At 46.9% G+C, this 22602-nt stretch overlaps 1 protein-coding gene across 1 annotated transcript in view; it reads right to left on the bottom strand.

Moving 5' to 3' along the window:
- Positions 1-20977, bottom strand: part of CNNM2 (cyclin and CBS domain divalent metal cation transport mediator 2) — a 118744-nt gene extending 97767 nt beyond the window's left edge. The window contains exon 1 of the mRNA XM_066191000.1: positions 19408-20977. Coding sequence (XP_066047097.1) covers positions 19408-20977 — 1570 coding nt within the window. The remainder of the gene's footprint in view (positions 1-19407) is intronic.
- Between the last annotated feature and the right edge of the window lie 1625 nt (positions 20978-22602).

A 22602-nucleotide genomic window follows, 5' to 3' on the forward strand; every position in this document is an offset into this window, starting at 1 on the left:
TTGATAATTTCTGCTCAGTGAAATTGGGACACAAAAGCTGAAGTGAGGAGAAGTTGAGCAGAGTTAGGCTGAGCCCTTGGACTGGAGGGCAAGCGCTCATTAACAAGGGGAACAACTTGGGAACTACTCATTACTTCCTACCTGCCTTATTCCAAATCTCCCACGCCAAAAGAACTGATTAACTCTCACTTGGAAAGGCAAAAATCCCCGCAAGGCAGGGCATGTGCTGGGGGAGGCACAAATGAGGGGGAAAAAAACCCGGATGGCTGGGGCCTAGTGCCCTACATGCGGCTGGGATGAAGGTAGAAGTTTTAATTTTACTTCCATGGATTTTAACAGCAGTAAGAGCCAGGGCTTACTCAATTTGGATTCCTAAAAATAGCACTTGCCTAAGTAACCACACAGGACCACATGGGGCTCTATTTTCCTTAACTGGCTTTTGATCTAATGGAATTCTTCAGTTAAGTAAAAGAAGAAATGGGGTCTTTGTGGCGAAAGCACATGACCAGGAGTTAGGAAAACTGGCTTCTCCTCCACACTGCTACAGATTTGTTGTTTAGTCTTTCATGCAAAACAATGTAGCTCTTAAAGTACCTTTCCACCTCAGACCAAAACCTGTGACTGCATTTAAAAGCTGCAACATCCGTGCCAGCTCTGCTCCTTCCGGCCAGCCACCGCAGCCAGAGCCCAGTGCGGGACACACGCTCCATCCGTGAGCCAGACAAGGATTCAAACAATTAGCCTGGCTGCACTCCACACCTCAAAGCTACACTGGCTGCAACAGGGCTGAGGAAAGGAAAATTTTGGTATGTCTCTAGGTACTGCACTTATCTTTCTGCACCGTGCTGTTGCACTGTCCTCTGCGCTTCACTTGCCTCACATAGGAAGTGAAAACTAAGCTTCTTATAGTTGCAAGCACAGTGCAGTAAGTACTGGTAGAGTGCTTGTCCAGCAGCCAAAGATGCTCAAATCCCTCAGCAAACCAAGGCAGCTAATGCACCCAACGCAAGGAGGCAGAGCTGCAGTTCAGCGAGGCTGGAAAGCACAAGAGCAGAGCGGAAGCGACACATGCTGGTATTTCAAACAGTCAACAAGCAGCAAGTAACCTGGTAAGACCTCTGAGACCTTGACCAGGTTAGACAAGCTCTGCCCTGCCAGAACCAGCTGCTTTCCTAAGTTTGCAGGATCCTACCTGCTTCCCACACCCAGGAGAGGGCTGCAAAGGGCTCACAGCTGAGATGCATCCTCCACTCTGTAACCTGCCGGCCGAGCTGAATGCTTTCCCCAAACGCTCCCTGCCACCCTCCCCAGGCACCGCGTGAGCTGCTGCAGCTGAGGGCTCCCGACGTGGGATTCCCCACAGCAACAGTTTTAGGGAGAAGACACTGGACAGCAAGAGACAAGCTGGAGTGAAGTGTAACAGCAAATTAACCCCTTCCCTGGCTGCTGGAAAAGTGAGCCAAGCTTAGCACAAAAGGAGGAGACATTTCAGCAGGCACACTGCAGAGGAAGGACATAATACACCTGACAATACATTTAAACAATGCAAAACATCCTTCCCAATGCCTGCAGCAAGTCAGCTCCTATCCTAAAGATCTCATACTTTGGCCCACAAGCGCTTGCCAAGTTGTCAACATGGCCTTTGATATCAGAAAGCTTTGAAACCCCTGCCTTAAAGGCCAACCCTTGCTTCTCCACCCATATTTGAAATGCAAGATGCCTGAAAGCTATAGAACTATTTTAACACTGAACATGCAGGAGTCCACACCGCAGAGCGGACACGTTGGCTGGGAACTGCACTTGGAAAACTAACAAGTCCCCTACTGCTACAATAACCATAGCTGCGTAACGGAAGACATGCCAGGGATCGCAGGAAGCTCAAGCCTTCCAGCGCTTTCTGAAATCTCCATGGGGAGATCAGGCCAAGGAGCACCTTGTTTAAACCTATGCTAAATGCCAGGATAGCAAGGAATGTGGGGCAGGGAGCATAAATTGCCACCGTTTTCCTTAAAAAAAAAAAAAAAAAAAAAAAAAAAAGACCAAAAAAATCAAACAAAAACAGCCCTGCTTAAATCAAGTTTTGCACCAAACTGAGGCGTTATGAGTGTTTGTTTTCGCTCAGGGGGGGGAAAGGATAGTCAGTAAAATGTTATTTCCCCACATGTCAACAGAAAACCCATGCATCCCACCCTGCAACTCAAACATTACAGCTTCATGCTTTTTTCATAGAGACGTAATCCATTCTCTATTTTACTTCTGTTCCTTTTCCAGGGGGTATTGATGTAACTGCGATCTTCCAAAGTCAGAGGACACCTTCTTCGACCCCTTGCTTTCTGAGCTTTGCCCCTGACTTCACAGCTGAACCCACTACAACCCCAGCCATACTTCAGGCCCAAGAGGACTCCACAGCACACAAGATGCTGAGACCGTATCGTGCCACAATCTAGCAGCTCTGACCGTGATGGAGCACCAGGGCCCCAGCCCTCAAACCTACTGCCACTCCAAACTCATGATTTCATTCATACACAGCAGAGCCATCCACCAACTCTTTGAAGTACCCTTCTCCCCAGATACGAACAAAACAAGGCAGCACAGGTTTAGGTAGGAGTTGAGTCTTCCTACTTTGGCACAGCAATTTAGGAGCTGTAAGACAAGCACTAAGGCTGGTCTGATCCAGCCTTTTACAAGCTTTACATTTCACACTGATGTTATCAGCAAGTAAATCAAACACATTGCAAGCAAAAGAATTTTTCATATGTTTTTCCTATATGTGTTCCTCTCAACAGAGTGTTCCAGATACATTAATTGTTTTCTGACAGTCATCTTCCCAATTAAGATCCGCTCCTTCCTTCCTTCCTAATTTTGCCAGTATGTTACACAAAATTTAGTTGCTGACATGTTCCAACAGGGACAAGAGGAATGATCAGTAGAGATTAAAGCACACCATGCATCAGCCAACTTTTCCAACAACTGACAAATGAAAAGCAAAACATCTCGGGGAAGGAGAGGTTCACGGAGATGGCAATTCTCATATGATTGCTGGCCCCAAGATCATCACCATTTCTGTCAGTTGTCAAAAGTGTTTTGTGTTGCATTTTAAAAAATGGCAATAAAATCCCCAAACACACACGAGAGCCCACAAATGTTATATCTATATTTAAATAATTCAAATCCAAGCAAGACCATTTAGGGTCATCTCTAATATGTACTAAATAGCACCACAGGAGCTCTGTTCCAGGTTACACACAGGCAGAACCATCGATAAAACTAAGATGAAGATGATGCGCCCTTATGGATTATTTTCATTAACACCAATATCCAAGTTCTGCAGTCATTAGGCATAGGCACTTGTCAAGGGTTCCAAATCAAGAGCTTGTCTGGCCGTAAACATCTTGGTATAGAGTGTGCTATTTTAAGAGACCAGCACCTATGGCTCAACTCCAGATGAGCAGTAAATGAACCATCCACTCAATCCACAAACAGAGTAGCTAGTGGTAGGTTTTGTTTTCAAATAAAGATGCTACTGATTATACATCAGCAAGAAGTCAAGTTGCAAGGCATTAACTAGTATGCTCTCATCTCATTTTCCCACCAGCAACATGATTCTCAGATCCAAGTTTTATTGCTCAATAGCCACAGCTTCTGCCAAAAATCACAAGGGAGCCAGGGGGAGGGGATGGCAAATATGAAATGGGACAACAGCTGTCAAGGTAATTTGATAGCAGCAATGGCTTCTTGAACCAGTGGACACTCTGGAGAATGTGAGCCAAGGCCTCCAGGCATCCACAGAAAAGCCAAGTAAGATAAAGAGCTCGGTGAGAGAGCAGATACAGATGTCTGAGACAGAGGAAAGAACAAAGAAAGCCAAGGCCATCTAACTTCTAAGAAATTCAGTTTTCCAAACAAACAAACAAACCAAAAAAAAGAAAAAAAAAAGAGAGAAAAAAAAAGAGAAAAAAAAAAAATTCAGAGCAAGTGTCCAAATGAACCCTCCCAGCCATGAAGACAAACCATCTTTTGTTTGAAAAATGTTTGTAAGTTTTCCCAGTACTCTTTCCAAAAACATCTCAAAACTACAACATCCAAACAGAGAAGAGGAGTGAAGAATGAGCTGACAGATTAAAAGACCAAGTCAATAACCCTCTACAGGTTGAAACCTAACTCAACTTCCACTAACAAGGTGTCACCTGCATTATGAGATTCACATACATTAAACCCAGTACAAGTCGATTCCTAACAGATCAATGCCCATAGTCAAAAGTTGCATCCATACCACAGAAAATATCCAAAAGGAAGAGCTATCAGTGGAAACTCTGAAAATTTCCATACTTTTAGTTTAGCTGCTCTGCTAAACGAACCATCCCTTCAGCAATGAGTCATATCCTTCGGTAGAACAGTAAGAAGAAAGCTCTTCTGCTTGTGTCTATGTGGCACCTGTTTTGGTAAAATTAAATGGATCACAGAGACGTGTCAAAAACACAGGCGAGCACAAACAGCAAGGCAGGAACGTGTTAGCTGTGACAAGTGCAGCAGAGGGAGGTCAGACACTTTAATGACAACTCTCATCAGTAGGTTTTACTCTTTTTAGGGTAGTTTTCATTTTCTGTATTTTATGTTTTAAACTTCTCCCATGTACTGAAAAATAGCATTTATTTTACTTTGCCTCTCTTCCCAGGGCTTCTGGATTCTCCTCAACTACCCTATATGCAGGCTTGTCTTAGCAATCTCATAGGAGTTTGCAATAGTTGGGAGGAAAAAAAAAAAAAAAAAGCAAATAGAAATGCTCACAGCTTTGTTCAGTACTATTGCCACCTGCTACAGACATGTGACATACCAAGAAACATGTACCCACCGGTGCATTTTGCCAGTGATCATGATGCAGATCAATTGTTTCTTCACGCTGAAGTTAACATTTTGACTGACACTAATGCAGCTAGTCATTTATGCTAAAAACAGCTTATTCTGATAGGGAAATAAAAAACAGATGACAACTGGCTACCAGAATTTAGCATCAAATTAAAAATCAAACTGCAAACCTAGTTTAACATTCAGTTCCTCTAGTTAGATCTTCAAACATTATACCTGGGCAAAGCAGCTCCTGGTTTGTCTAACTGAGGCTGCAGATCTCCCCCAAGCATTGCAGCTCCCTCACCCGACCCTGGAGGGACCATCTACTGCTATTTTTGAAAGTACTTGTTTAAAAAGCCCTCTTCCAAAGCAGGAAGAGCAGAGCAGACCTGGAAGAGGAGGGTGGCCTGTGCAGGCCTCCCGACCCTCACAGGGGCAGATAAAGAGAATCCACAGAATGACTGCCTCGAAGCCAAACAGGTTTAACAGCCCCGCACCATCTCTGAGGCAAAAGGCAATTTGCTTGGTATGTCACAGATAAAACGTGCCTCTGTTGAGGTGAGGGTAATGAGACATCTACCCCATGCCACTTCAAAAGGTTAACAACTCAAAGGTTGCAACACTCCCATCCCCTTGCCTGCAAAGGCTGCACTACCTAGTCCCACCATCACTCCCTTTGGCTCCCTGTTCCAACACAAAGGGATTAAAAATTAAGGAAAAATAATTTTATCTAAAATGAGAAATCTACTTCTGTTACTTTTGGTAACAACTTTTTCAATGACACTTTTGAATTCTCACTTTACTGAAGGTTACCATGCACTCACCTCTTCCTTTAGTGAGTCAAAGGAAGAAGAATGAACTAATCCCTGTCCCAGCCTTCCCTGCACAAGCCAAACTCCTGGGCCAGGGATGAGAAAACAGATCACGCTTTCACTGGCCCAGTCACATCCATTTTCTGAGTGGGGCAAGCAGGAAAGTTCTCAGCCCATCCCTCCTGTTCCTATCTCCTATGTCAAAGAGAACAATAAAGAGCCAGGTCATCATGATCACAAGCACAGCACATCTCTTCATGCCAGAAAAAATGGTGCCCTGGATTATGAGTCAACACCAAGCCTCTGCACTAACAGACACTTTAATCAGGCATCAGTCACTAATGGAAGCATAAAGAGACATGGTGATAATGGTATCATCAGGACACAGGTCCTTTCAATTCAGTGGCATGGAGGCAAGTGCACCCTAAGGAACAACCACCAGAGCAGTGACAGAAGCCAGTCCGTCAACACACTCAGAAAAAGCAGGACACACTGTGGCATACCGAGGGGGCTGCCTGTACCCCCCCAGAGCACTGCTGGACCATCACCAGGAGAAATCTTGCACTCCCCCTTAATTGTTGACAAATACCTGGTGGGCTGTGCTTTCCCCATGTCACATCACCCCACATAGGAAAAGGGAAGAGTCCAGCTAAGCCATTCTTTTTGTCCCAAATGAATAGGGTTCACCAGCAATGAGAACAGACTTGCATCTGTGTCACTGCATCCCTGTCAGCCAGCTTGCTGAAGATTCCTTGGAATGTGTGGCAGTGAGGAACAGTGCAGAGTTACCCTCTGGTATAACTGACGAGTTCATGGTGCAAGAACAATTTTCCAGTGGCACCAGGATTAAGAGCTCAAGACTTTCTGGTTCATGAGGGAGCCAATATACTTAATCATACTTGGGTTACTGCCTTGTCACCAAGAAAAAAGGACAGTCTCCTGCATGTCTCTCAACATTGGGAATTTAAGCACTAACAGGCTTGCCACTTAAAGACTTGCCTACTAGGTTTTCAGCCCAGAAAAAGCAGGAAAGTATTTAGCACATGATTAATCCTAAATTGGACATTAGTTTAAAACTGTCTGAAAGCAAAAGTCAAGCAGCACAGGATAAGAGGATAAATGGCATCTCTGACACAGTAAAGAAAAAACATACCAAACTACTCTGTGTCAGTAAGAGGTAAGAAAGCACCCAACAATGAACCCTACAGTAGCAATTTTAGTAGCAATAAACCTGCACAGCACAGAGCACTAACCATGGGAGATTCACCTTAACTGTCGCTACATGCTTGCCTAGTGGATGGCCTCATCTCATCTACCACCTAGTCTCTGTTTTTCCTCACCTACTGCCAACAAATGCTGCCAGGAGAACTACATGTTGATCTGAAAAAGGAGAGCAAAGACGCTGAAGACATTGACAGCTAAGGAACTCAGGGCAAGAGAAACAAAATCTGAGTCACTGGAGGGGCTGTCAGTCTAAAGAAAGTTGTAATCATCATGTAATGAAGCTATTATTAACATTAAACCAAACTCCTATTATAGAACCTAAATTACAGTAGACAAGCTGAAACATATTGGCTCCCACAAAACCAATTCAGTTGACATAAGGGAAAGGGATAAAAAATAAGTCTTCATTCAACAGCAAAATAATACAATAATAATACAAGGATTTAAAAAAAAAAAAAAAACCAACCACCCAACGAATCCAAACCAAGTTTGTTCCTATTTGCAAGAACTTTTGCATCTGGTCTTATCTTGAGAGGTTGTTTTTTTTAAACACCCCAGTCATACTCAAAGTCACAGAAAACACTGAGATGAGAATACTTTTTGTTAGGAGAATTGTTCACAAGCATTACCACAGCAAGAGTTTTTCCTCACAGGAACCACATGCTGCCTTTAACTGTGAGAGTGCATGTTTAGTCACAGCACACACTCATTCCTTGTCACAACTACTAACTGCAGCACTGGAAAGGATGGTAAAAATATTCTAATTTCTTAAAAGAATCTTTAGAGTTTAAAGCATTTCATTTTCTCCTAAATGTTCACTCTAAAAACAGGACACTGCTGCCCCAGTGCTTTCCAAAGGAATTAGACCCAGATACCACTAAAATCCCCAAGCCTTCCAGCTTCTTCATGGTGGTTCTTTGCTCAGCATCCTCCTCTAAACCTTTCAAGCAGTGCTCAAAGTACTCAGCTCTTTCTATTGATCAGGAGGTGGATTCAAGTACAAAACAGAGTACCTAGAAACAGCCTCCAATACTTTCAAGTGTGTTTCCAGGTAGAGATCAATCACGGGAACAATGAGAACAACAGGGCATCATCTATACAAACTTGGTAAGAGACATTTTCTTAATTTCTCTAACCTATGCTTGGATAAAGATAATCCACACAGTTATTAGTTCCAGGATGGCTGCATGTCTGTCTGAAAAAAAAGCATGTACTGATCTCTCTGGAAAGCCAAATAGTTTAAATACGAAACCATCAGGAATTACAGCTAGACAACTTCCCCCTTTCTGAATATTTTCCTTGGAACTTGTTGGTTAGAGCCTGTGCACTGCATAGGGCTGAGAAGGCTATTACTCTTGGAAGCTATACTCCCAAATTCTTTCCTTTACTGGAAGATGTGAGGTTGATGACTTGCAAAGAAGAAATGTATTAAAGCCTCTTACCACTGGACCATGTTCAAACAGCAGGCAAGCACCAAGTTTAAACCCAGTTTCCAGGCCAGGAATCAGAAATGAAAATGCCCTCCACACTTAAGTGTATGTGTGTCTTCACTCTACCCCACACACTTCTGCCGTGTCTCTCTCATAATAAAACAAAGCTTGTTCAAAGATTACGGCAAAGACTGGAAAATTCAAAACAGCTGCTCTGGAAAGAAAAAAAAAACGTTAATAAAATAGAGCCATTGACATCAGAGCTCTCCTGGTAGACCTCTCATCCCATGTACAGCAAGTGCTCCCATGCAGAGAGGAGGAGCAGACACTGGGATTCCCATCCGTGGTGCATCACACACATAAGGAAACCTTCATCCCCACCCTTAACCCCAGAGAGATTGAAGAAAGCAGGAAAAAAGAAAGCTACTCTATTTGCTTGCTCATTGACTGCACACACTACAACTGTATTCACAGGTTCAACTCTATGACTGGCATCAAGCAACAGATTGCTGTAGTTCTTGGAGCCTGCATACAGTAGGTAATTAAGTTTTTTCACTGCCACAGCTGCCCTCCTCAAGCTCTAACCCCAGGGGATTCCCACACTGGGAAGCTACACCCCCCACGAAGTCTGCCTACAGGGTGAACTGTGCAACTTCTCCATTTCCAGGTTCTCCTTGGGAGCCTTCAGACAACACAACACAAGCACACTGCCAGTAAAGCAGCTTCATATTAGTGATCGTAAATCCCCACTGGGCCTTGGTCAAACAAACAGAAAGACCTAGAAAACTGTCAGTCCTGATTAGGCTGGAGAGGCTGGGTCCATCATATGGGATCAGAGCTTTAAGCATGCTGTGACCCCTGTAAGGGTCACAGGAAAACACAAACACACTAGTCCAGAGGATCAGAAACTGGCTTTTCTCTACACGACATACAAGAAACTCTCCCATTTCTCTTGCAAGTGGGCATTCAAACCCTTAGTAGCTGACATTGAGTCTGAAGTATACTGTACAGCATTTTTATTAAGAAAGATATCGACAATCGTTTGGACAGGGATCTTGATTTCCCTAGGAGAAACCCCATCCACGCAGTATAAGCAATTCTTCAACACTAAGAGAAGGAAAAAAAAATACTCCCCATGAGCAGTGTGAAGTTCTTGAAATTCAGTGTTTTGAAATTAGTGTTTTCAAACCTAACCACTCCAAAAGGCTCCAGGCAAATTAGAACATCAACAAGAAGATAAAAGTTATTCCCCATGAGGGTAGGGAACCAGCACACAAGACCAGATCACATCTGAAAAACAGCACAAACCCCAAACCTCTACAACCATGCAATCTATATGGTGAGCTACTCACAGGTCCACTGCCCCAGCTTCCAGTGAGGCATCTCTTATTCCTCTACTCTGCTGGAAGAAAAGGAAGACCTAATGCATTGAGTCTTCAAGGTACTTTGAAAGATTCTTCCTTACCCAACCCCCACACACTGCATCAAGATACTTAAATAAAAGCTGAAAGTCAAAAAGCCAAAAAGCTTTATCTGTACACATATACCTCAGTTACACAGCAGCGGAGAAAAAAAAAAAACAAACCCCACACAAATTCACAGAGCAAAATATATCCACCTTGAATAAAAAACTTAGTGATGTCCCTTGGAGTTCAGGCTAGAGCTACTGAATAACTCTAATTCACAATTCTGGCCTACTTTAATGAGTAAAAAATGGAACTGAAGCCTCTTTACTAGATGCCCTGTAATATCAGCTGAAGGTCCCTGTCTGCACTTGCTGTGTATGGGAATTGTAACTGCAAGAGCTGTTCTTGTTTCCAATGGAAAGATGTCCCAGGCAAGATAGAAGAACTAAGCCTGCAGCTTAAAACCCACAGCCACACCTACTTTCAATGCCAGATTGTAAATTTTTATCAAGAACAAGTTCACACTGGCAGATTTTCTTCCTATTTGTAGGAATCTAGAAATTGCTGACAAGCAATTCACAAGCAATAAAAGCAGGACAGATCGTCCTTGTCCTCACATAACTGCTGCATGGAAAGGGGTCCTGCAGGCTGCACTTTGAACCGCCCAGGGCAAAGGGTAGGCAGGACAATTTTCTGAAAGCCGGAGGTGGAGTCCTGGAAGAAAACCAGAAATGGTAAGATCCCTCCAAAAATTGCTTGCTGGCAGCCGAGTATCCAACCAAGGCAGAATCAGCATTTTTCTTGCCCTCATTATCCATGGACAAATGAGGAAAATAAAGCCTTGTTCACCTCCATGAAGATCAGCTATCACAAAAGGCTCTGTCACATAAGAGATTACACCACCATTAAAAAAAAAAAAAAAAACCTCGCTGTAAAGAAAATTCCAACTTTCATTCACACTTGCTGTGGGAAAGAACCTCAAGGAAGTAGGAGCCCAGTCTTGAGGGCACAGTTCACCCTGCAGAGAGCAATGTTACCACACCACTCTCATTTGAAGAGCGGCTCCTTTTGGGACTGCCAGCAAAAGAATGGTGTGATCACAACAGAAAGTATTACAGAAAACATAACTATACAGATCTTTTGTGTTGAATGTATGCATTCATCTCCTGGCCCCAGTGCCTTTGGCTGGAGCAAAGCTCCTGCCCAGTTAATTAGTAACTGCAGCTGAGTCCTGTTAACTGAGTCCTGTTAACTTGTAAACTCTTGCAGCCTCCACAATCATCAGGTTTCAGCTCCCAGATTGACAGGCATCACACTTACTCTGTCCTTCAAAATACGATTCCTTGATGAGAAGGGCTGTTGTTTCATAAACACTGAAATTATTATACCAAACAATTCACAAGTGAAATGCTTCAATATAAAGAGACACAAATAAGTCCCAACCACATAAGCTTTCTTTGCTTTGAGGTTTCTATTTAATCTAGGGCTTGGATATTTTAATACAAGTTAGTTACAAGGCAAGTTGTTTTTCTAGTATTCTTTCACTAGTCCTTTCAAGCAGATATCACCACTAGTAGGTGAAGAGCAAGTCTGAGTCATGTTTTTAAATCACAAAAATAACCACAAACACCCATGTAAGAATCCAAATTTCAACATGCCAGCCAACCCAGACAAAGAAACACCTCTGGCATTACAAGTTGTATACAACAACAACCCAATTTTCAAAGGCAAACAACCCATATGATGCCCCATTGACAGCATGGAAGTGTGGAAAATCCTAGAAGCTATTCTTCCTTTCAGTGAAAATTATCTATCTATCAAAACTCTGGAAGGCTCCCAGATAATTTTAACAGAAAACATGACAACAGTGGCTCAAAGATTCCCAAGGGCTCCTACCTATGACCCTTCAGAGTGGCAAGTTACAACAGACAAAGCCACAAACAGGGAAGAGAACACTTCTAAGTAAAGGAGGACAAAAAACAAAAAAACAAAAGAGTTATTGGAGACAATTTTTAAGGAATGAAAGTTTCATTATTACTGAGAACCAAGAATGAAAAGATAAGCTGACCTGGCCACTGTGTTAAGGACATTTGGTACCTGCAACTCCAGTGGCAAGTCAAAAGAACAGTTCCTCTCCAAGCTTGATGGATCTCACTGCCATCTCTTCTTCTGCTATTGCAACTTTGTGTTTCAGGCCGGAGCATCAAACAGCGATCTTTTAAGCCCATTTTGTGAAATACACTGTATGGCGTGATGTCCTGGAGTCATAACATCAGAGGGGGTTTCGGTGGGTTTCTTGTTGGTGCTTGGTTTTGCGTTTGGGGGTTTCTTTAAGAAGCTATGGGAAAACTTCAGTTCCTCTGCCTCAACTCATAAGACGTTTTGCAGAATTAGAATTACTCCATGTTGTACCAAAAGCAATTTAGAAATCTATAGGAACACCTCACCTATTCCAAGCCATTCCTTTCTCTTCCCTACATCTACCTCTCTACAAGACCACCTACACTGAAGTGATGAGGTCATCTCTTCCCCTTATAGTTCTTCAACCAGTCTTTCTTTCCATGCCCTTCACACACATCCATTGTATACCATCACACTTAGCCCTAGTTTATTCCCAGCATAGCTTATTCTACCAACTATTGGGCCATGCAGATTTCTTGGCCAAGAGAAAAGGTGCATTCCTCCAGAAGAAGGTTAATGACAGATTTATGTGTCTCATTTTCTATGGTTACATATTGGTGAAAAGTGAAACAAAACCCCCATTGCTTGATAGTCCTGAAATGACTCAGTGACCTTGGCAGGAGCAAGGCTGGATTAACCACCTGGTATGGACTGTTAGCCATGTGCTGTGGGCAGTAGCTCATTAGCACCAAGTATTTACACTCCTATTTGTAGCTGGTAGGCTGTAATTCAGGACCTTGTCAAATTAACAAGAGAGCCAGGTTGCACTCACTGGGGTATGGTTCAGAGTACTCTGTGTTGAGGGCTAGTTTTACAAGCTCCATTAGTGAAATTGGAAGGCACTCAACAGTACAAGTGCTACTGGCCTACCTAGACTGGCAATTGCATCACAACTCTGTAGAGGCACATAAGCAAATGCTAAAGTGAGCTCTTGCTAAATAATAATGAAAAAACTATAGACCACAGCTTGGTGGTCTGTAGACTCACTCAACACTGCTTGACCACTGCTTTCACTCTCATCCTACCTGATCCTGACTAAACTGCTGTAAGACTGACTTAGGACTCTTAACACTGAGTTAAAACTCTCTCTCAAAAGAGGTGAAGCAGTGAGACTTGGAATCCTCCAGGTCTTAATTCCTGTGCACTAGGATGCGTGCCCTCCAAGTGTGCAAGACAAAAGCTGACACCAGACAATACCAGGAAGATGAGCAGGTCTTGTCACAGTCCAGTGGCATTGATGCTCCAAGTTAAGTGGCCTAATAACCTCCACAATACTTTCTGCTACTATAATGACTCCTTCAATAAAACAGGGAGGAGACTAAGGCTCAAAACACATATCAAGTGTGAGGTGGCTCCCACCCTCATTTCCTAAATTACCACCTAGAGTGACACCATAGCCTGACAAAACAAAACCTACCTTTGGATGGCTTCATACAGAACTGATAATCAGAAATGTACTTCTAGATCAACCTCTCTCTGCCACTAGCACTACACAGCTACAGAAAGGAGACACCCACTACTGGTGTTTGTTTCTGTACAAGAGCTGACAAAGGTTCAATGTAGATTAGACACGCTCACAGAGAAATAAGCTTCTAGGGCTATTTAATAAAGACAGTATCTTTAGTCCCAGAACTTCCTGAATCACAGCCTGATGAGATGAGTAAGCTTCCGTGGGGAACAAAAGAAACTGGCTCTTTTCTAATACTTTCTCTAAGCAGCCTCAGCCATTGTCAGAAATGACCAACTGCAGAGGATTCGCTGTAATTGTTCTTATGTCCTCAGAGTCAACTGAAGTTCAATGAGAAAACGTTCTGCTCCTCAGAACCCCATGTCAGCCGAGAAAAAAATTTTTTAAAAAATCTCAAACCTGGAAGGACACTGTGATGGTTAAACTACCTGATCAGTTTCCTACACTAATGAATTTGCTCTGAAGTTGATACTCTGCCTCTTTGGTCTATCCTGCTCCAAAACTGGCTGTGAAATGCTGTTGGCTGCACAGACTGACCTGAAGTTTACATCTGTGCCTATTACAGATAACCTCTACAGACACAGAGAAAGCAGATGGGAGCACGGTTTACCTGTGGTGGAATTCACTCCCATCAGCTTCAGCACAGGAAAGCATTTGCTAACTGAGCAAACAGCTGAGGGGAGGAGAAGGCAACTTCTTGTGTTTGTCAAATGACAAGAGTTGCGAACAACTGGTTAAAAAGCAATCAAAGAATCATATCCAACACCGGCATCAAACTCAAATCTCTACTGCTCAAGCCATTTAATTCACTTACTCCTCTCCCTGTCAGATACCTGAAATATACGTTTCTTCCTACTCTCAACAGCAGCAGGACTCCTCAGCCAGGCTCCTCACCAAGGCTGCTCTCCTAATAGCCTCTCTTCTCCTGGTGTCTATAAAATGTTCCCAGTAGGGAGCCCAGGAGGAACTGGAACTGCTCCCTGATGCATTCCCCTTGGAGCCTCTCCCTCAGCATACCAGCAGGAGGGCTGCCTGCAGTAACCCACATCCGCTGCTCTCCAGTGGAACAAGCACGCATCCCCCAGGAGCTCTGCAAGGCCAGCAAAGCTCTTGGCAGTGCAGTACCTGCGGGTGCTGCGCTGTAACACAGCCAAGGAACAGTCTGTCACGAGGCAACCCCCACCCTCCACATGCAATTTTTGTTCAGAGAATAAATCTGCAGGCATAGCGTGCTAAGACTTCTGTTTCTTGGTGGCAAATTCCTTCCCACCTACCACTCCCCTACTCTCTTCACACAGAAGTCTCCACACAAGACCTCCTCAACATTCTCTCTGTTAAAAGCATTTCCCCAAAAGGATCAGAGGAGGTGCCTTTTATAAGCTAAGCAGCCTTGAAAACGATATTGTTTTCCAAGAAGTTTTATGTGCTTTTCATAATACCAGAAAGGATTTATGTAGTTTCTTCCAGTTTCTCGTAAGGCTGCAGTCACAGGGTTACACAGAAAAAGTCCCCAGGAGACAGACAACGTGCTAGATAAATTAGAAAGTGAGCATTCAGACCTACTAAATCAAAGTTACTCAAGGGAAGACTGGACTCAGATTCAGCACGTCATAAAACTTGAAAGGAACCAGGAAAGAAGCCACCTACAAACCTGGATTAGAGCTGCACCAGAAAGATAAGTGACCTAATAACAAAAAAAGCCCCTCAGACCAAGTGACCTAATAACAGAAAAAAACCCCTCAGACCAACAACAGTAATGGAGAACTTTGGATCCCTGGACTACGCATTACTTGCTACCCTACCTGTTTCCAGAAAGAGGATTTATGTGCTCAAAAGAGAAGTAGGTCTAGATATTCTTCTCTGCAGTCAAAAGACAGAGGTTTATATTTCAGGCTGCTGGGACTTCGTTTTCTTTCCCAGAAAGGGGGAGGAGGAGCTAGAAAAGAGATGGACATTTTTCCCCAAAGTCCACTCTAAATCAAGCACCAAACATACATGCTACTAAAACCAGCAACACAAGACCAACAGAGCCTGAAGAAAGTGTTGTCAAGCTAAATCCGACAACGCTTTTAGGAAAAAAAAAAATCTTTTAAGGTCCAGTTGGCAATGATTTTAATAAGGAATCTAGGAGTTTTCTCAAGGCTGCCATGGGATTCATAAAAATGAGAGTTCAGAACTGCTGCACAGAGTTATTGTGGTTTCTTTGCAACAGGTTATTAAGCTCTCATCTGTAGTATAAAATAATAGTGGAAACAGATATAAATAAGATCAAAACATATGACTCAAAGTCCCCAGATATGGAGGACTCCAACTGAGAAACTGCTGCCCTCCAAAGCCATCCAGGCCACCAGGAACACAGCTGCAGAATGGCTTGCAAAAAGTGGGCCAATCTTGAAATATTAGTATTACAACATGAGAGTTTTCAAGCTGAATTTTTGTAGCTCCAGCAGACAGGGAGCCAGAAATAGAATGCTTTGGATTTAGGATCACACATGCAGAGATTTGCCTGTGAAAAACACCAAGAGCAAGTGCCAGAGAGCATTTAAGCAGAGACCTAGGAAAACTGTCAAAAAGGAACAGAAAACAAGGGGAAAAAAAGAAAGAAAGAAAGAAAGAAAGAAAAAAAAAAGGCAGGTCCACACACATGTTGACAAGAAAAAGAAGGTCAGTGGAGACAGATCACCAGCTTCTTTCCAAAAATGACTCTGTGGCTCATTCAATCCCTGCTGCAGACTAGGAACCACGACACAAATCAATCCTAGAACAGGTAACGCCTCGCTCCCCTTTACGGCAATGGCCAACATTAGATCAGCTGGGAGTGAACGCATTTCAAATGAGAGACCTCTTTACTCTGTGCAAAGTCAGGTAGGTCCTTTCCTACACCAGTAGAAAAGGTACCTTAGCCCCCTTGCATTAAATTTGAATGACTGAATTCAAGTTAAACTTGAACTCAGTCTGTTCAACCTGTAGACAACTGGATTTAACAGCTCTGGTAGAAGTTTAAGGTCTGTTTTTAGAACAAAAAAAGAAAAATCGCACCTATTTCAAAAGCTACTTATTTATTTGCAAGTAAACCATGCTTTTTAGAGGAGAAGCTTGTTTGTGGACTGCTTCAGCAATCATGTTTATTCACACTTTAGGAGATTAGAGCAGCAAGGGGGTGGGAATGTGCTGAAGCTCTCTTAAAATTAAGTTTCTTTCCTGGCAGCACAGAAGTGAAACAGATAATTATTTTGCAATTGTGGTCAAAGAACGTTAATGACAGACCCACCACCAAATCCTCCAGCTGTTCAGCCTAAGCATGAGAACAACGGCAGAACTACCCATTTCAGCTTCTGCAACAGTGTAAGGATGTATATCCTGCTGTGTTTGGCTTTCGGTCGCCTCCTTGTAAGCCTCCGTTCCACACTGAAGTTAAGAAGGTTTTGCTTATGCCCAAAATAAGAGTTTCAAAACCCCATCTACCCAGCTAATTACCAAACTTATTAGAAAAAAACCCATTCTCCCTCCTCAAATCAATTAAAGTATTAACTGACAGTACTATCACATGAGCTGCCTGTTGCACTCAACAATGGTAGCAGGGGCCTGGGTATCAAAAAAGACACAGCTACGAATTTTGAAGCAAGCTGGCTGTGGCAGAAGACCAACGTGATGGGAAGGGAATGATTGAAAACCGTAAGCTTATTATTTCCAACACTCCACTGGAGAGTAACGTGCAATTTGATTCTCACCCTTAATTTGTACATTCTCATGGGAATTTGGCAAGGTTGCTCTGAAGAAGAAAGTTGGAAGAGTTCTTGCAAAAGACACTGCGCTATGCCAGATCAAGCCAGCTATCAGTTATTTACATTCATTTCAAAGGACACAAAGGAAATCACTTATTTCCACTATATCTGCACTTTTTAAAGAGAAACCAGTTAGGACAAAGCTGATCCTAACACAGGACTTGCCCATACAGACCAACCAGCATAGTGACTCTGGAGTAAACATTTAAGTATGCTGAAACGAGCCTGAATTAATTCCCAACTACAGAGACTATTCCAGGACTCAGCAATCTCAAGAGGGAACACACACGTCAGGAAGCCACCCTGAACTTGTGCCACTGGGATGTTTCGTAGTGCAGGCAAGAGACTGGCTACCAGGGAAAGTGATCTCTAGTCTGCACCTTCCAAGCCACCCAGGAGAATTTTTAAGAAGCCTATTTTAAGCACCGATTTCAGGAACTCTAAGGAGGAATTTGGCTTAGCCACTCTCTCAGGATTAAAGCGCACACCTAATTCTCCCAGCTGTTAAATAAAAGGACTGCTATGCTAACACACAGGAGTGCATTCCATCCTTTCAGACCAGGGAAATAAACTACCAACATAACATGCATTTCAGACACATTGCTGCATACAGAACCAGGAAACACCCACAAGTCTCACTACAGGCTAAGAACCCGATTGTGCTATCTGGAGTCTGAACAACAGGGACAGAGGGGAAGAAGAAGCACCCTTTCCTCACACATGCAGCAACCTCAACCAGCCAACAGTTAAGTGACATCATCGAGTTTCCCACATCCAAGCTGCAGATCCTGCAGTGTAGAAACCACAGCCAAGGGAGGCTCTCCCTCATCTCTCCTTCAACACCTCCAAAACCAAGTAAGACCAATAAAAATCTCTACACACAGGCTGAAAGAGAGAAAGATAACCACCACTGCACTGGTCAGTAAAAAGCAGGAGTATGTCCATCTTCTATCCACAAAGATGAAATAAAGATGAGGTAACCCTCCAACTCCCCAAAATTGAGTTAAGCAGGATGAAGAAGATCTAATGCCATGACGCAAGAGCTTAGCATGTGGACAAAACAGCAACTGAAACTTAGATCATAATTTAAACTTATCTGGAAACAACGTTCATCAATTCACAAAGTTTTTTATCAAGGTAACTTAATCAATTAATAAAAGGTGAGCTCAAATAATCCCCACTAGATTTTCCCTCCCAAACAAATCACCCCCCCAGGGACTGAGCTGTTCCATGGTACTTTGATCAGATCTCCCTGGGTACAAACAGTCTGGTGGCACTCCAAATAGCCTTTCTTTTTCCAGCACAGGAGTCCACACATCCAAACTGTCTGAAATTTCACTTTACTGTGAAAGCTCCCTCCTGCACAGGCCACAGAGCATTATTATTATTTGGCTTGCAGAGAGGAACAGATTTTAAAAGGAAAACAAAAGATGTTTCTTCCTTCCTCATAAGCAAGAGCTTCTAACAAGAATTAAGATGCGTTTGTCAAGTCAGCACCACTTACAATCAAGAGAAAGGCAGAAAGCCTCAGTCCTATTCTGATGCAACAAATACACAAGCTACATCAAAGAGGTAGAAAGGGTCACGTCTCTGCTGAGCCCAGGGTCCTGAAGCACAGAGCAACCTGGGGAAAAAGATCAGTAACGCTGAAGCGCAGCACCAAGAGGTGCTCTAGAATATATTTTAAGAGATTGAAATGATTTATGAATTACAAGATCAAAGTGTCAATCAAAGTAACTGGAGCAGAGAGCTGAGGTCAGCTGGCTGAGCCTATGAATGGAGCTAAAACGCCTTGTTTATCTCAGCACGTGTGTGCACTGAGCCTGAAAGGCACCCGAGCAGCCCACCCACTCCTCCCTGTCAGGCCAGCTGAAAAAGCACAGAGAAGACACAGCCAAGGAATGGGCGCGGATTCCCGTCAGTGGTTCTCACTATAACAGACAGATGAGTGGAAAAAGCAAGAAGGAAAACAACCTTGCTTGGCACCATGCCCACACACACATCCCCGTGCAGTGAGGAAAAAAAGGCTGGGGGCACATCCCAGCCGCGGATCAGCTTTCTGGCCCTAGGAACGAGCAGATATGGCAAATGCCTAAATACTGGTCACTCACAGTCCAGAATGCACCTTCCCACAGCCCTCTGTGAGCAGGAACCCGAGGCCCCCTGCAGAGCTCTCTTGCTGTGATCAGGTGGACGCCGACCGCCACCGACCAGCACCTCCCCACCGCGCCCCCGCCACAGGCACGAGCCCACCTTTCTTGAATTCCTCCAGCATGGCATCGAGCTTGGTGTCATTGAAGACAAAATGCAGCGGGTGGTTGTAGAAGCGGGTGATGGTCTTGAGTGGCGTGCAGTCATCGGGGTCCACAAAAGCCAGGTCCTTAACGAAGAGCAAGTCCACGATGTTGGAGCGGTCACCCTCGAAAACAGGGATGCGGGTGTAACCGCTCTCCATGATCTCGGACATAGTGTTGAAGTCGAGCACAGCCTCAGCAGCGATCATAAAGCAGTCTCGGAGGGGAGTCATCACGTCCTCCACGGTCTTGGTGCGCAGTTCCAGGGCTCCTTGGATAATGTTGAGCTCCTCCTTGACTAGATCATTATAAGGGTCGGTGACCCGCAGCATCTCCAACAACTTCTCACGGTTATAGACCGTGCCGATCTCCTGGCCCAGGACACAGTCCAGCAACTTGCTAACGGGGTAGGAGGCCGGGAAGGTCATCATCATGAAAAACTTGGTGAGGAAGATGGTGTTGGCGCCCACGGCCAGGCCGTGCCGAGAGCAAATAGCCTGCGGCACGATCTCGCCGAAGATGACGATACCGATGGTGGAGACCACCACGGCCACCAGCCCAGAGCCGGCAATGTCGTCCAGCAGGATGGTAAGCGTGGTGTTGACCAGGACATTGCCCAGCAGGAGGGAGCACAGCAGGTAGTTGCCCTGACGCCGCACAGGCTCAATGCGCTTGGCATAGTTCTTCTCTTTGTCGGTGCCACAGTTCTGCACGATGCGCAGTTCCATGGGGTCCAGGGCCATCAGGCCCAGGTTGAGGCCACTGAACATGCCCGAGAGGCACAGGAGGAGCGAGATGAAGATGACCTGCAGCCAGAAGGGCAGCAGGAACTTCTTCTCCTCGCCCACGATCATCTTGGTGTCCTCGCCATCATGGTAGATCCAAGTGGTCTCACCCCAGGGCGGAGGTCCCGCCGGCCCCTCGGCGCCCGCCAGCCCTCCGGGAGCCCCGGGCCCCAGGGCGGCGGCGGCGGGGGCCGAGACGGAGGTGCACAGGTAGTAGGACTTGCTCTTCTCCGTTTTGCGCAGGGGCTTAATGTCGATCTCGATGATGCCCGAGGTGCGGCGGTTGAGCACGATGTGCGGCAGGATGATGATGTCCGAGGTGCGGATGCCGCAGCGCTGCGGGGCCCCACCGCTGCCCGCCGACCCGCCGCCGCCCCCGCCACCGCCGCGCCCCGCCGCCCCCGCCGCCGCCCGCCCGCCCCGCCGCCGCTCCTGCTCCGTGAAGGCGATGCGCGACCACGTCTCGTTGTTGATGTTCTGCCCGTAGACCCGCAGCTTCACCCGCGTCCGTTCGCTCACCCGCAGCGCGCCCCCCTCCATGAAGGAGACGTCGTCCGTGTCCTCCAGCCGCAGGCCGATGATCACAGTCTCCTCCGCCGCCGGCGGGGGCACGACGGCGGCGGGCGGCGCGGCAGCGGCGGCGGCCGGGGGCCGCCGGCCCAGGCAGCCGCCGAGCAGCAGCAAGAGCAGCACCCGCGCCCCCCGGCCGCCCCCCGCCATGTTCCCACCGGGCAGCGCGGCCATCTTTAGTCAGGGCTCGGCGCCGCCGGGGCCCCGCATCACCGCGCGGCGCCTGCGGCGTGCCCCGGCTCCCCCGGCGGCGGCGGTGGCGGCGGGCGCGGCGGCGGCGGCGGGCGAGGCGCGGGCTCGGCTGCCCGCGGGACCCGACGGGCGGCGACTGCCGGGCCGAGCCGACCAGCGCCGCCTCTACCCGCGCCCGCCCCGCCCCGCCCCGCCCCGCCCGCCGCGAGGGGGAGGAGCCTCCGCCCGGGGCCGCCAATCAGCGCCCGCCCGCTGGCCAATCAGCGCCAGGCCACGGCCCCGCCGCGCCCCGCCCCCTCCCCAGCCCCGGGGGCGCGTGACTCCGATGTGTACGCCGGGCGCGCGGGGGCGCGGCAGACCGTGTGGCTGTAGCCAATGGTGGCGGCGCTCGGGGCCGAGGGGGGCGGAGCCTTAGGAGGGGCGCGACCAATGGGGGTGCGGTGCGGCCGGCGCGCGCGGCTCTCGGCAGGAGCGGCGCGGGAGCGCCCGCGCCGGGACGCGGGGCGGCCGAACGGGCCGGGTGATCCCGCTCTCCCTGCCGCTCCCGCCCGGCCCACGGCGATCCCGCCGCTCCCCTCGGAACCGCCGCGCCGCTCGTCCCCTTCAGCGGCCCGGGAGCGCCGCCCCGCGTCCGCGCGCCGCCCCGGTCGGCGGTCGCGCAGCGCCCCCTGGCGGCCCCGCCGCGCCTCGTAGGCCCGGCCCGACGGGACGCATCCCGGCGCCTCCCGCCGGGATCTGCTGCAGCGGGGTCGGCTCTCTCAGCCGTGACCCCGAGCCGGTCGGCCCCGAGCCGCCGCCGGTGCAGTACTGTACACCGATTCAGAAATCGAGCTGTCGCACTGCGGTCCCCGGGCACCATCCGCCCCGAGATCTCCTCGGTTGTGTCACGCCTGAGAGCGGAATTAAGCATTAAATACTGAATAGGGACGGGCCGCGCTCCTCCCTCACCTCTGCTCCGCTCCGCCGCCCCGTGCCGGGGCGTGGGGTGAGCGGGCCCGGGGTTTGGAGCTCCCGTTGAGGACGTCCAAAGCCGCCCCAGCTGTCCCGATCCGCGCGTCCTGAGTTCATGAATGCACGGAGCGCCGAGAGCCCCGATTCATGAAAGCGTCGGTAAAGTCCCGTGTGCCATGTCCCACCGCCCTGAGAGCGGGGCTGTTTCCAAGGCCTCGGCTGCTGGGCTGCAATCCCAGCTGGGGCAACACACACCCCACACCCGGCTGTCATCGCTCCATGTCCGTCAGTTATGACGGAGTTCAGCATCCTGGACAGCCAGAGATGAACAGCTGTGGGAGCAACCGGTGTACCTTGTGCTGGCTGACACCTTTCAGAGGCAGTGAAACAGCCTCCCTGCTATTTAAGTGCTTGGAAAATGGAAGAATAAATTGTGCAGGGCAACCCAATACGGTGTGGAGCAGAGCACAGTGCTCTGGGGGCTGTAGTCACAAATCTTTCCTGGTCCCAAACCTCATCAGCTTATCCTAAGGGAATTCCACAGGCCTGCTCCCCTAAAGAGGTGACAGATGTCCCTGAACCACAAAAATGCCCTGCTAACCACAGGGTTATCAGGGATTCAGGAATCCCTTTCCCCTCAGAGTGAATCAGAACAT

Source organism: Chamaea fasciata, unplaced genomic scaffold, assembly GCF_029207755.1.
Source record: "Chamaea fasciata isolate MVZ Bird 193981 ecotype frontalis unplaced genomic scaffold, bChaFas1.0.hap1 SCAF_9, whole genome shotgun sequence".
Lineage (NCBI taxonomy): Eukaryota > Metazoa > Chordata > Aves > Passeriformes > Sylviidae > Chamaea > Chamaea fasciata.